Raw genomic sequence first — 12,252 nt, forward strand, 5'->3', positions numbered from 1 at the left:
ATAAAATAAAAAGGAATAATGCCGCCCGAGGGAATCTAGCATCATTACAATGATGCTCACTTCGACACTGATCCTGTGGCTCTAGGAAGGGTAACCATAGCTCTTACCGCCTTCCAGTGACAGTGGGCTGCAGATCACTGGGTTCATCAGATTTGGCTTCAGCAATTCTAAATGTCACTCTCCGCAAATCTGAAATGCCAACCTCCATATCCTCCAGCATCCCAACCTCTTCACCTGCGCACACAAAAAGAAAGGCCCTTGTGATAACCATAGCACTGAATAATTCATTTTAAGGGTTCTCAATCCCTTCCAGTCTTCGTTATCTGTCACAGTTTGTTTCTGTCCTCACAAGACACAGATAATAAGCATAATGCATTTGTTTGTTTCATCTGTCTTTCCACACTGCACAAAAAAAAGTCTTAAAGCTATACTTACACCTGTAGGAGGTGTCATAATAGGGTTTTACATCGTTTTTAACACACCTGCCATTATTCTGATAGTTGCATTCATATGTCCTGAATTTATTTTACTACCCACCACTCATAATATCTCAGTAAAATTGTAGCCAACACGATAGTTTAAATAGAGAAAGCTGTAATGTTTGATGGGGTTTTTATTTAGCAAAATCATGCAACAGTAGCGCATTCAAATGGGAAAAAATATGGTGGGCAGTGAAATTACTTTTGGTGCAACCACAAAGTTGATTACTGGTCCTGTGCCTACAATTACAAATATTAAAACAAATGTTCAAACAATATGAAGTACAAAGAAGGCAGTGGACAGTATGGGTGCACGATGTTCTGTAATACCTGAATGTGTTAATGGTACTTCATTGTGATTATAATGATTATGCACAAACAAAAAAATGCAGGCTGAAGTCTGATCAGTGTTAATGCCTCTAAGAACAGGAAATACCAAAGTTTCAGTACTCACTATATGTACTTAGAAGGCTTTCAAACTGTGCTATAAGTCCAACCGTGTGAAGCTGCTGCAGGAAGCCTTTATCATCAAGACCCGCGTACAATCTCATCACAAACCCGCAGGCCACAGCTGCAAGCTAAATATTCAATAAAAAAAGAAAAATGTTATTAGAGGAGGATTTCATCATGCCAACAATATTGTCTTTTCTGGTAACTAATCGTCTTTCTAACTGAGCCAGAAGCAGCTCTTCTGGAAACCTCTGAAGAAACACTAATTGAAGTGTTACAGCTGACTTCACCCTGGCTTAAACCCTCCTTGTCTCCAAATTGGACCAATTCAACTTATCTTTTTTTGTGACTTAAACTGGACACATGTTTCCAAATGTGAAAGGCAAATGCATCAAATCAGTCCAAATAATTTGGCAAGTACACATGTTTGCATAAAATTATAAAAGAGAAAGAGTGGGATTGTTTTTCTATAAGGTATCCCAGGGCAGTTACTTTATGATCCAGCAATCTCCTCATTAGGTAATATGCAAAGTAAGGTGATGTTGAGCAAATTTGTCAGGGTATCATTAATATGGTGTGCCACTGTATTGATTAAAACCTCAAAGTACACAAGTGAAGCATCAGAGATTAAAACAACAAAAAAGATGCACTGCAAACAGTGAAAAGGGGGTTGACCAGGTAGTACATAATATGTACAAGAATTAGAAAAGTTAGTGGGAAAAATTTAATGTCAGTGGAAAAGGTAATAAAAAAAGGATAAGTGAGAAGGGTAATGGACAAAATGAACACAGGTTCAATCCACCTGCGAAGGAGGCATGAGCACAGAAAGTAATGAGATTACATTTTGTACAATGCTTTTCTTTATGAAACATGTTGCTTCTTACAGAAACCAAACTGCTGAAACTTAAAATCAGCCACTAGAACCCTTTAACAAAGATCTAACTGTTTTTACTAAACGACTGGTTTATGGGGATATTACATCGATATTATAAGCTTTTTTATTTTTAGACTTTATACATTTTAAGGACCCTGTTTTGAAAGAAGGAATAAGAAAATTTTAACAGTATAAAATTAGCAAGAACCTATGAAAGGTATTTCTTGCTAGTTTTAACAAAACCTTTTAAACTAAAGTACAGGGTGATTAGAAAGTAAGTTTACCTCATCAACGCACTTTCTAATCACCCTGCATATATAACAGATAAGGGTATTATTATTATTATTTCTTCCATATCTCCCATGTTGTGATTTTGAACAGAGCAAAGGCTGGACGCTGGCGTGATTTGGTTTGCGATGACCAATCAAAAGAAACCGACTTTCCCTTAAATGATAATAATAATAATAATGTGGAATACTTATTACTGCATATGCATTATCTCGATAATAAAACAGACGTTAACTATTTCCATTATAGTAAACTTCCGACCACAAGAGTTTATATTGGGTACAATATTGAACATAATGAACGTTATTGTTGCTATAAAAAATATATGGTACGAATCTTAAAAAAAAAAAAAATACACTTTATACTTCATACTAGAATTTGTATTAAGTGTTAAATTGTATGCAGATCTTATTTTAATGTGCTATTTTTTTGAATGTCGGTGGCCACTCATATTAAACGTGATGCAAACTTAATATACGCTTATAATAAAAATGAATCACTAAAAACCTTGTCAAACTATGTAGTTTCTTAATTTCTTATTAACCTAGTTTCCTAATGTCCTGTCAATGTTATCATTTTTATGTATCCATTTAATCAATTTCCATCTCTCAACTTGAGTTGAAAAACACAATCCAGAGACTCTAGCCTACTGGCCGCGGAGAGTAATATAATACAGGTATGTTCCGTTACTCTCAAAATATGAAATCTGTTTTTGTGAGATGAGATTTTGAAGAAGCAGCAGTTGTTGTGGATTTTTCAAAAACATAAGAATTACAAACAAAACGATGGTACAGCAATAGGATCTAAATTAGGAATGCATTTTACCAGTACATACATGGGGAAATGGGACGAACAATTACTAAGAAAATCGGAAAGAGAACCTTTAGAATACATTTGTTTTGTAGATGATATTTTTGGAGTTTGGACACATGGAGAAGAATCTCTTTTCCAGTTTTATAAAATGGCAAATTCAATTCACAGTAATATTAAGGTGGACCTTCGATGGACAAGAAAATAAATAGAATTTTTAGATACCATAGTAAAACCTGAAGAAGGTTCAATTGAGACTGACCTCTTCTGTAAACCTACTGACATGCACCATTATTTACACATGTCCTGTGCACATCCAATACACACTAAAAGGGCAATCCCAAAGGGTCTAGGAATAAGAATACAAAGAATATGCTCAAAAGCAAGTGACTATGTAAAACAAAGAAATGTATTAAAAACAAATCTTAAAAAAGAGGATACAAAGAAAGAATTATAGAGACGGAGTTAAGAAAAGTGTATAAACTAAAAAGAGATGATCTACTAGATTATAAAAATAGAGATAAAAAGGTCAAAAGAGTCCCATTATTAATGACTTACTCTAAACCTTTGCCTAATATTTCTAAGATAAAATTGAAAAAAGGATTTCTTAAGACCCCAGCTGTAGCATTCAAAAGAGAAGCTAATATAGGTGATATTTTAGTTCACAGTAAACATAAAAGAATAATTGACAGAATAGGTTATATGACAAAATTAAAAATATAATTAAACATAAGAACAACACATATCCACTAAAACTAATACATCCTGTAAAAATAGCAATGTTGTTTATGGAATAGCCTGTGAAAAATGTGATTAAATAAAATATGTTGGAGAGACTGGAACAACTATAAAATAATTCAGAACCACCTTTCATTAATTAGAAATAAAAAAATTAATGAACCAATAGTACAGCACTTTACCAGTCAAGGACATGACATAAATGATGTAAAGTTTGTAGTATTAGAAAAGCTAAAATTAGATAATGTGACATACAGAAGAATAAAAGAAAGTAAATGGATAAATAGACTGAACACGATTATGCCAGCGGGACTCAACAGAAAAGAATGAACTAATTAACAGCAATAAATATATAACATTTAAATAAATAAACAAAATTCATTCAAAAGTTGTGCATGCTGATGCGCCGGGGAGGCCAAATCAAGGCTGATCCTCAGAGACAGCATTGCAATATAATATAAATAATTTTATATAACATAATGTTAATTAGAATTGCACAGTACGCAACACAACAGAATAAAATAACACATCAAATAGCAACCTAAATATTCTATATTTGTTTAATGCTAACAAATAACAACAATAATAAAATATTCTGAATAGTGCAAAGAAGAATTAAAAAATCAGAAACATCCTAACATTTAATGTGGGTGTGACGGCAACGAAACACAAAAAGAAGCGAGGGACACCAAACCGTCCGAGCCCAATCCAACGGCAAATACAAGCTGTGAAACAAATGAAGTGTATAGAAAGAGTGATGAGCAAGTAACAGTATGAAAGAGCACTAGAAACGGATGGTGCTGAAGTTGCGATTGATACTTTCCCTAAAGGAGAGGAATATTCAACAGAGAGGGTTAACTTTCATATTAATTTTAGTGATCACCAAGTGAAGCAGTTTATAACAGATCATGGATCTGTTTTGTATTTTTAACCATTCCTGTCACTGTCACCTGTAATTGTTTGGTAAGTATACATACTAACTCAGTATTCTGCAGTTACATGTCAGTAAAGAGCGGTAAAACATGGCCCAAATCGATAATAATAGCTTTGCAATTCTCCTCCACCGTCTCACTGAGGACTATTCACCTGAGGGGGGATAGTTTACTATGTGTGTCAGTGATCTGCTGTATCTGTTTACAGACCAGGGGCTTAGATAGCATTTTCCAGTGTCAAAATCACTAAAGCTGAAAGAATCTATTTTCTCTGGTGGAAAGTCAAGTAATTAGACATACCTTCAACTTGTTGGGTGTTTATTTATTTTCTGTGTTGTTTTGGTGGTGTTATTGTTGTTCTAAGTTTAATTGCATTCAATTTGACAGGTATTCTGGTGGTTCAAAGGGGCTTGTTACCAGGAGGTTCCTGGTTCAATCCCAGCTCAGCCACTGACTCACTGTGTGTGACCCTGAGCTAGTCACTTAACGTTAAGTTATTATCATAACCCTGATTCCCTGAAATAGAAATGTAACCATTATCGTGTGGGTAAGTGTACCAAAGCCGTTGCAAGGCAATATTGCAGAATGACTGGAATGCTACAAGGCTAAGCCAAAGGCTACCTTCAGCGATACCATACAGAACCCCAGTAACAAGTAGCTAGGGCTACAAAACTGTGGGAGAAACTCTATGTCTATGTTGTAAGGGTCCTTGTAAAGGTATGGGGAGTAGCCCACACTGCTGCATTTCAAATGTCCCTGACAGATGCACCCTGGAACAAAGCCCACAAAGTTGCCATGCCCCTGGTGGAATGGGCAGTGAGCTTTTCTGGAGGGGGCCAGTTGGCTCGCTCATAGGCAGTCTTGACTGAGTCTGTTATCCATTTAGATAGCTTCTGTTCAGACAGGGCTTTACCATGGGACTTCAGACTGCCTCCAGGGCAGAGCATATGGAGCTGTCACTCCCTGTCAGACTGGAAAGGAGGTGGATGGAAAACCTCCAATTCCACAGACTTGTTGATGCAGGATTGGTATGAAGCCTAGCCTTTGTCCTGACTTCTGCAAAAATTAAGCATGCTTTTGCAATCGAAAATGCTTGGTGGATGTGATTTCAAGCAAGAAAGCCACTTTGATCCATAAAAATTTCAGCTCCGCTGAATGCAAGGGCTCAAATGGAGGCTTCATGAGTGCTTCAAGCACCACGTTAAGCCTCCAGCAAGGAACAATATCCTTCATAGGCGTCCGAAACCGCCAAGCTTTTAAAAATTGTCCACCAGGAAATTAGCTCCTGGGGAGGATGAGACAATTTTGACATGGCTGCCAGATAGACCTTTAATGTAGAGGAGGATCTCCCCTCATCAAACAGGTCCTGCAAAAATTGCAGTATAACTGCCATGGTACAGGTCATGGGATAAAAACCCTGAGGCAGGCACCATGTCTGAAAGATGCCCCATTTATACCCGTGTGGACGCTGCTCAGGCATTTTGCAGGGTGCCAATGACCCTATAAGCAAGCCCCAGATAGTTCAAATGCAGCCGTCCAGGGGCCAGAACCAGAGTTGTATGCTCAATGGATTGGGATGTCACAATGTCCCCCCCACCTGACTGAGTAGGTCACAGCAGGAGCATGGCGAGCGATAGGAAGGCATATAACAGCTGCCTTGGCTACTGGTATGCTAAGGCATCTATCGCCAGTGGGTCCCTGGCTCCTGTTATGGAGAAATCTCTGGCACATCACTACTGTAAGCGCGGTGTGAGCACTGCAGCATCTCATCCACCGTGGACTCGTGCCCAGGTGTATTAGGGGCGTCTAACAGCAGTGCTTTATCCCCATCATGCACTAGTACCTGGAAATGCCAAAGCTGTCTTCTTGCAGCTATCGGAACAGCAAGATTACTGCCCACAGCCTGCCCATTCAGCTATGGGATACGGAACAGGTTTTTATTAACCAACCGCAGCACCTCCAGCTGCTGTGGTGAAGGTCTATGACTCTCAGAAATAGACTTCAACAATCAGGTCTGGTAGGCTACCAGTATACTGTTGTAGTTACCCAGCCTTGCGGCGAATGCAGCAGTTGAGTAAGCCCTCTTCAAAATGATCTCCGAGACCCTACACTGCTTGTTAGGGCAGGTAGCGTCTTTGGCCAGAAGTCCTCGTTTAGGCACCTACACCAGAGAGTCAATTGCAGCATCTACGGGAGGAAATTGGCCCAAACCCAACTTCTCCGTGTCATGCACGCTGTACAACACCCCCATCGAACGGGAAACAGCCGGAGCCTACAGGCTCACACGGTTTGAGTTACCGTAAGAAGCAGTATATAGGGATGCCCATCTATATAGCTTCTGGCAAACCCAAACAGTCCGAACATGAGGGAAGACTGAGGGAAGCCTGCTGTTAGAGCCCTAACAGCCTTCGTAACGGTGCTGCAAGCAGTCACCAGAACAGCAGTGAGATACTGTGGCAGAGACTGCAAGCTGTATACGTGTTTCTGTAAAAAAAAAAAATGAAAAAAGACTGACACAGAAAACAGTAATAACAATATAACAATTCAAATAATAATACAATTATAATAATAAAAAAAAAAAAAACTTATTTTAACTCCGACCGGAGCAAAGCAACCTGTAAGGAGAGCACCAGTTAGCCGACTCAAGTTGCTTGATCCCTGCGGGACGTGACAAACAATGTGCACAAAATTACGTGTATAGAAGATGATAAAAAGTAACAAGCTGTAGGGAGGAGGTGGTCTTGGAGTGTTTTCAGGTGCCAGTCCTTGTTCATAACGTGTGGGGATCCTGTCCCACATATGGGCATCCAGATGCTTCGTTGTTGGGATGATATACTATGGCTTGTATCTTTCTCCTTTGCGCCTTCAAACTCTTAATCCTCCTCGGTTTCCAAAACAGCTGAAGGAGGACTCGTCAGAGAAAATTACTTTGGCCCCGTCATCTTTGGTCCAGTCTTTGTATGTGCGACAAAAGTTCAGTCATTCTCTGATGTTTTTCTTCCTCAGAAAGTAGACTGGGCGGAACAGGATGTGATCACGTTATCCCCTATGAGGACAGTGTGCGTGAATCGTGAATGCTGCAGTTTTGAAATCAATGCAAGATTTTCCCAGTAATCATCAATTGCAAAATAAATATATATTTTTAATACAACTTTTTGTTGTCTGTCTTAAAATATTGAAGTATGTTTGAGTGGTTTTATGTTTACAATGCTCTAAAGTCACTACATATCGCAAAAGACAATGAAACCTGTCGTATTAATCGTAACAATAATTTCTTAAAACATTCTATACATCTCACAATATATTAATCTTTGGATTGCACAATTCACCTACATTACATTCGGCACAAAAAAATCTCATTATATTATATTGTATAACAGTGTGTTTTAAAGACAAGTGGCCATTTCCAGACTTAGCCTGGCTCTATATCTGTGGCAGACTGAGTTTCGGTTGCAGTTTACCTGTTTTGCACAAAACCACACCTACTTCATTATACTACACATACAAACTGCTTTAAAATAAACGTAATACACTTAAATCTTTCTGAATCCCTGTTTTCGCATTATTCTGACAGTTGGAACATTAAAAAAAAAAAAAAAAAAAAGTAATTGAAATATTTTGAGGCAGTATTTCGAAGCTGTAACCACCTATCAAAATCGGTTGGTGCTATGTGTCAGAAAGACATCCCTCTTAATAATTTTCCTATCCCGAGAGGTTTTATGAGATATAGTGGTTGGATCAAGTGACACGCACTGGAGGTTTGGACCAGCGTCAAGTCAAGTTCAGCCCAGTCTCTGCTCTGAGACAATATGAGCAGTCGTACCGAGGACCGATCTGTAAGGTCTCCTTTGGTCCTGGATATTAGAACTTTGGAGGAAGAACAGTATTTCAAATGTGATATATGTTTATATATAAATAAAATGATTAGTGTGTGTTGCAGATCCACTAAGAATACTCGGGATGCATTTAAAAGGCACATTTTTACTTTATCCCTTGCAAGCAGACGAGAGACTGGCAGCAGTGACAGAGATGGTATGACTGGTCAAACGTCACAGGGCAGCTCTGACAGTGCAGACACTCACAGGGCTAGTCGCATTGATACAATTCACAGTGGATCTGATTATGCAAATATGCTACACCGTTTAAATACATTGATTTGTTATATAGAAAGGAAGTTAAATGTGGAAGACATGACTTTGCAATGCACATATTTAGTTTAAATTGGATTGCATTTATAACATTTTAAAAAAATGCTTCATATTATTTATAGATATTCACATTACCTGCTTTTTCAGTGGCAAATGCATTGATCCAATCTTGTATAAGAACATTCTTTACAAATTATTAATATGTAAAAAGTTGTTATGACTTTTTGCCCCCTAAAAAATAAAAACCAAATTATTGCATAACGGGTATAATTATAATTTCTTAACAGACAAACAAGCCCTTTAAAACATGCTACAACATGTTACGTTTCTGTATATTATAAACAAATCCCATGCATTTAAAAATGACGCCTATGCATTTTTTGCAGTACGGACTGCATTGACAGAGTGGCTGTCTCAGTGCCACGCTCTCCTGCTAGTCATGGCAGTGACAGATGTGTTTTTAGGGGCAGGCTGTAGTGTAAAAAATATATATCTCAGTTTAAAATCATAATCTAGCTTGGAGTGATTTTTTTCCTTTGAAAAATTGTAATATTTTAGTGACAAATCTTTTTTTTTTTTTTTTTAATTCTTAAAGCTAAGGTCAGTAGAGTGCAAACTTTAAATCCAAGATGGACACCGGGCAGGAAATATAGTTAAATTTGGTGCGTAAAAAAGCATTTTTACACGTTTAAAACCTTATTTTTTTAAATTTGACATATGTTTAAGTTAAGTAAAAACTTTGATAATAACGTATTTTGGGTTTTGTTTGTTGACATTGAAAAATACACCACCCTACAGAAAGGGCCTCTCAGCAAGCCTCCCTGACACCAGACCATTCCCCAAGAGACGCCTTCTCACGGTGCGCGCATAGGCCTTCACTCCACGGCCGCAGTAAGCGGACACGACTGGCTGTCCTATCTCTCAAACTTGAATGGCATGGGTGGTGATCCTGGCGAGCAGTGCTGACTTTTGGGTGTCCGGACCGGAGGGCAGCTTTACCGCTTCCAGTCTTCTTATTTTTCTGGATGATCCCAGATCCTGTGCTTTGCCTGGCATAACCTCTGTTGGCTATCTGACAACTGCTAAAACCATGAAGTGGAACGATGGCTGAGCTTAAATCTTCTTGTTACCACTTCTAATTGTCACCTTTTGATTATTTCTAATTGAGTAACACATGTCAAGATTTGTGTAGTCTTTTTGGAAATCATGTGTTTTCATGTTGGATTTCGAAATGTCACATTTTTCAATTTGTCAGTTTTTCGTTATAGAAAACTACAAAGCGGTATGTAATTTAATATGTTAACAAAACATTATTCAGCAGGTTTTACTCAACTATGAAGCAAAATTAGATAATTCTATGCAAAACTTTGGGCCATAGCTGTAGGTAGCCAAGTGCCAATTACTTTTAATCTCTAAAACAAAAGACATTTCAACAACATATCTTCGTCAATGTCTTACAACAGAAGAGCTAAAGTACACTATCTTAACTGTTTAACAAGCCTTTACAGGTGAGCCTGGAGATTTCAGTTGATAGAACTGGTGTTGGAAGCACCTACTGCTTGACTAAAGACCACATCTCTCCTCTGCTTTAGGAAAAGGCCTTGAGGAATGCTGCATGCCGCTTCCTGCAGCAAAACAAATGCCATAGACTTCTGGGCTCGATCAACGACTTCTTTGACGCAGTCCTTCAGTGTCACCACCAGAGGGTAGAGCTGCTCATGCCAGTCACCTTTAAGACCAAGTACAAGAAGACAATGGAAGTTAAATCTTTGTGAATAGAACCCTGGGTTTCAATTCAGCATGCCTAAAACACAGAACACTGCAGTAATTAACAAGTACAATTCAGAACAAACCTAAGTGATCTCTCTCTCTCTCTCTCTCTCTCTCTCTCTCTCTCTCTCTCTCTCTCTCTCTATATATATATATATATATGCATATAAATATATATTGTGGAAAGGTGGGGGCATGGAGAGAGGTGTGTGTGTGTGTTCATGGGTGTGAGTGGTGGTTGGCAGAAAAAAAAAAAGAATCCTGCCTTAATGAGTCATTGCCTGGAATGTGGCTGAGACATGATTGGGGAATTGGCAATCAATTAAGCCTCAGCCACATGGCATGCATAAAAGCTGGCCTTTGTTCCCAATATGGGTATGGGTTGCCGTGTGGAGGCTAAGGCCTGTGTGAACGCTGGGTGTGTGCAGACCTTGGAAGAGAAAGTATTTAAGACTTATTAAATAAAGAGGCTGTGTGGTCCAGTGGAAAGAAAAGGGCTTGTAACCAGAAGGTCCCCGGTTCAAATCCCACCTTAGCCACTGACTCATTGTGTGACCCTGAGCAAGTCACTTAACCTCCTTGTGCTCCATCTTTCAGGTGAGACATAATTGTAAGTGACTCTGTAGCTGGTGCATAGTTCACGCACCCAAGTCTCTGTAAGTCGCCTTGGATAAAGGCGTCTCCTAAATAAACAAATAATAACATAATAAAACGTTGTATCATGTAAAGGGGATTTGTAGTTAGTATGCATTCTAACTCCAAAAAAGCTAGTTACTGGCCAGGATTTGCAATATAGTTGATGGACAAATGAGGGCGTAGTCTCCTTATGTTTTTGTTGCAGAGTTGGTATTTACATTTTATCTTGTTTGTAATAACAAGCTTTACAATGTTCATAAAAAAAAAAAACATGTTTCAGGAAGAGATGAGGAGGAGAGAAATCATAGTTTTTATACCTGCTCTTAAAAGTGTCAGTTGGTGATGGCTAACAGTCAGCTTTTTACACAACATTTAAACTGCAATTTCCAATAGATTGAAAGCCCATTGTTTTTCATCATGTAAATGAGCTCCTTCCTCATAATGAGATACAGGATGGAAAGTTTATTTATAACCGTCTGCCTCTTCTTCATATTTCACCAGAAAGAACAAAACGAGGATTTCTTTTTCTTGCAGAAAAAAAATCATAATCAAACAAAACGTATCTACTGCTTATCTACAAAATGTAAAGCTGTGCAGAAGTGAGGAAAAGCTATCCATGTTCAATTAGAACACAGTTTGTGTGCATTAGATACGTGGGAGATAACCCATCATTCGTCATTTGTTTGCTTTTCTTGTTATTCTTCCTAATTAAAGTACAGCCCTGGTGGTGTCATTTTTATCTCTGCTCGTGCCAATACTTGCCCTCTTCAGAAAGAATGCCTAGAAAGAAAATGTGAGATGTGCTAGTGTAATTTTGGGATGTGGGCCATTCTACCTTGCCAACAAAGGGTGTTTTGTGTGGCGGTTTTGGGGTCCTAGTAAAACTACTAGTAACTCTACAGGGTCCGCACAATGTTAAATATCCCGTCGGCACTGTGAGAGACAGCCCTGCTTGCGATATACTGTTGGAAAGAGGAGAGTCAGAGCTTTAAAACAAGGTCCTATTTGTGTATTTCCAGTAGAGGAGATAGCCGTGAATGCGAGTATTTTACAATGTTACTGCTGCGCTGAAGACAGACCTACCTCTGAGCAGTAAACAAGCATTTTCAAACAAAATCTTTACAAGA

The 12,252-nt window shown here is 38.4% G+C and overlaps 1 protein-coding gene across 5 annotated transcripts in view; it reads right to left on the reverse strand.

The window, feature by feature from the left end:
- The window catches only part of inpp4b (inositol polyphosphate-4-phosphatase type II B), a 211,291-nt gene that overhangs the window by 43,573 nt on the left and 155,466 nt on the right, over positions 1-12,252 (reverse strand). For all 5 annotated transcript variants that reach the window (XM_058999293.1, XM_058999292.1, XM_034015249.3 and 2 more), the window contains 3 exons: positions 10,276-10,448; positions 934-1,057; positions 108-234 (listed from right to left, as the gene is read on the reverse strand). In XM_058999293.1, coding sequence (XP_058855276.1) covers positions 108-234; positions 934-1,057; positions 10,276-10,448 — 424 coding nt within the window. The remainder of the gene's footprint in view (positions 1-107; positions 235-933; positions 1,058-10,275; positions 10,449-12,252) is intronic.

The sequence above is a fragment of the Acipenser ruthenus genome, chromosome 2 (assembly GCF_902713425.1).
Source record: "Acipenser ruthenus chromosome 2, fAciRut3.2 maternal haplotype, whole genome shotgun sequence".
NCBI classification, from domain to species: domain Eukaryota; kingdom Metazoa; phylum Chordata; class Actinopteri; order Acipenseriformes; family Acipenseridae; genus Acipenser; species Acipenser ruthenus.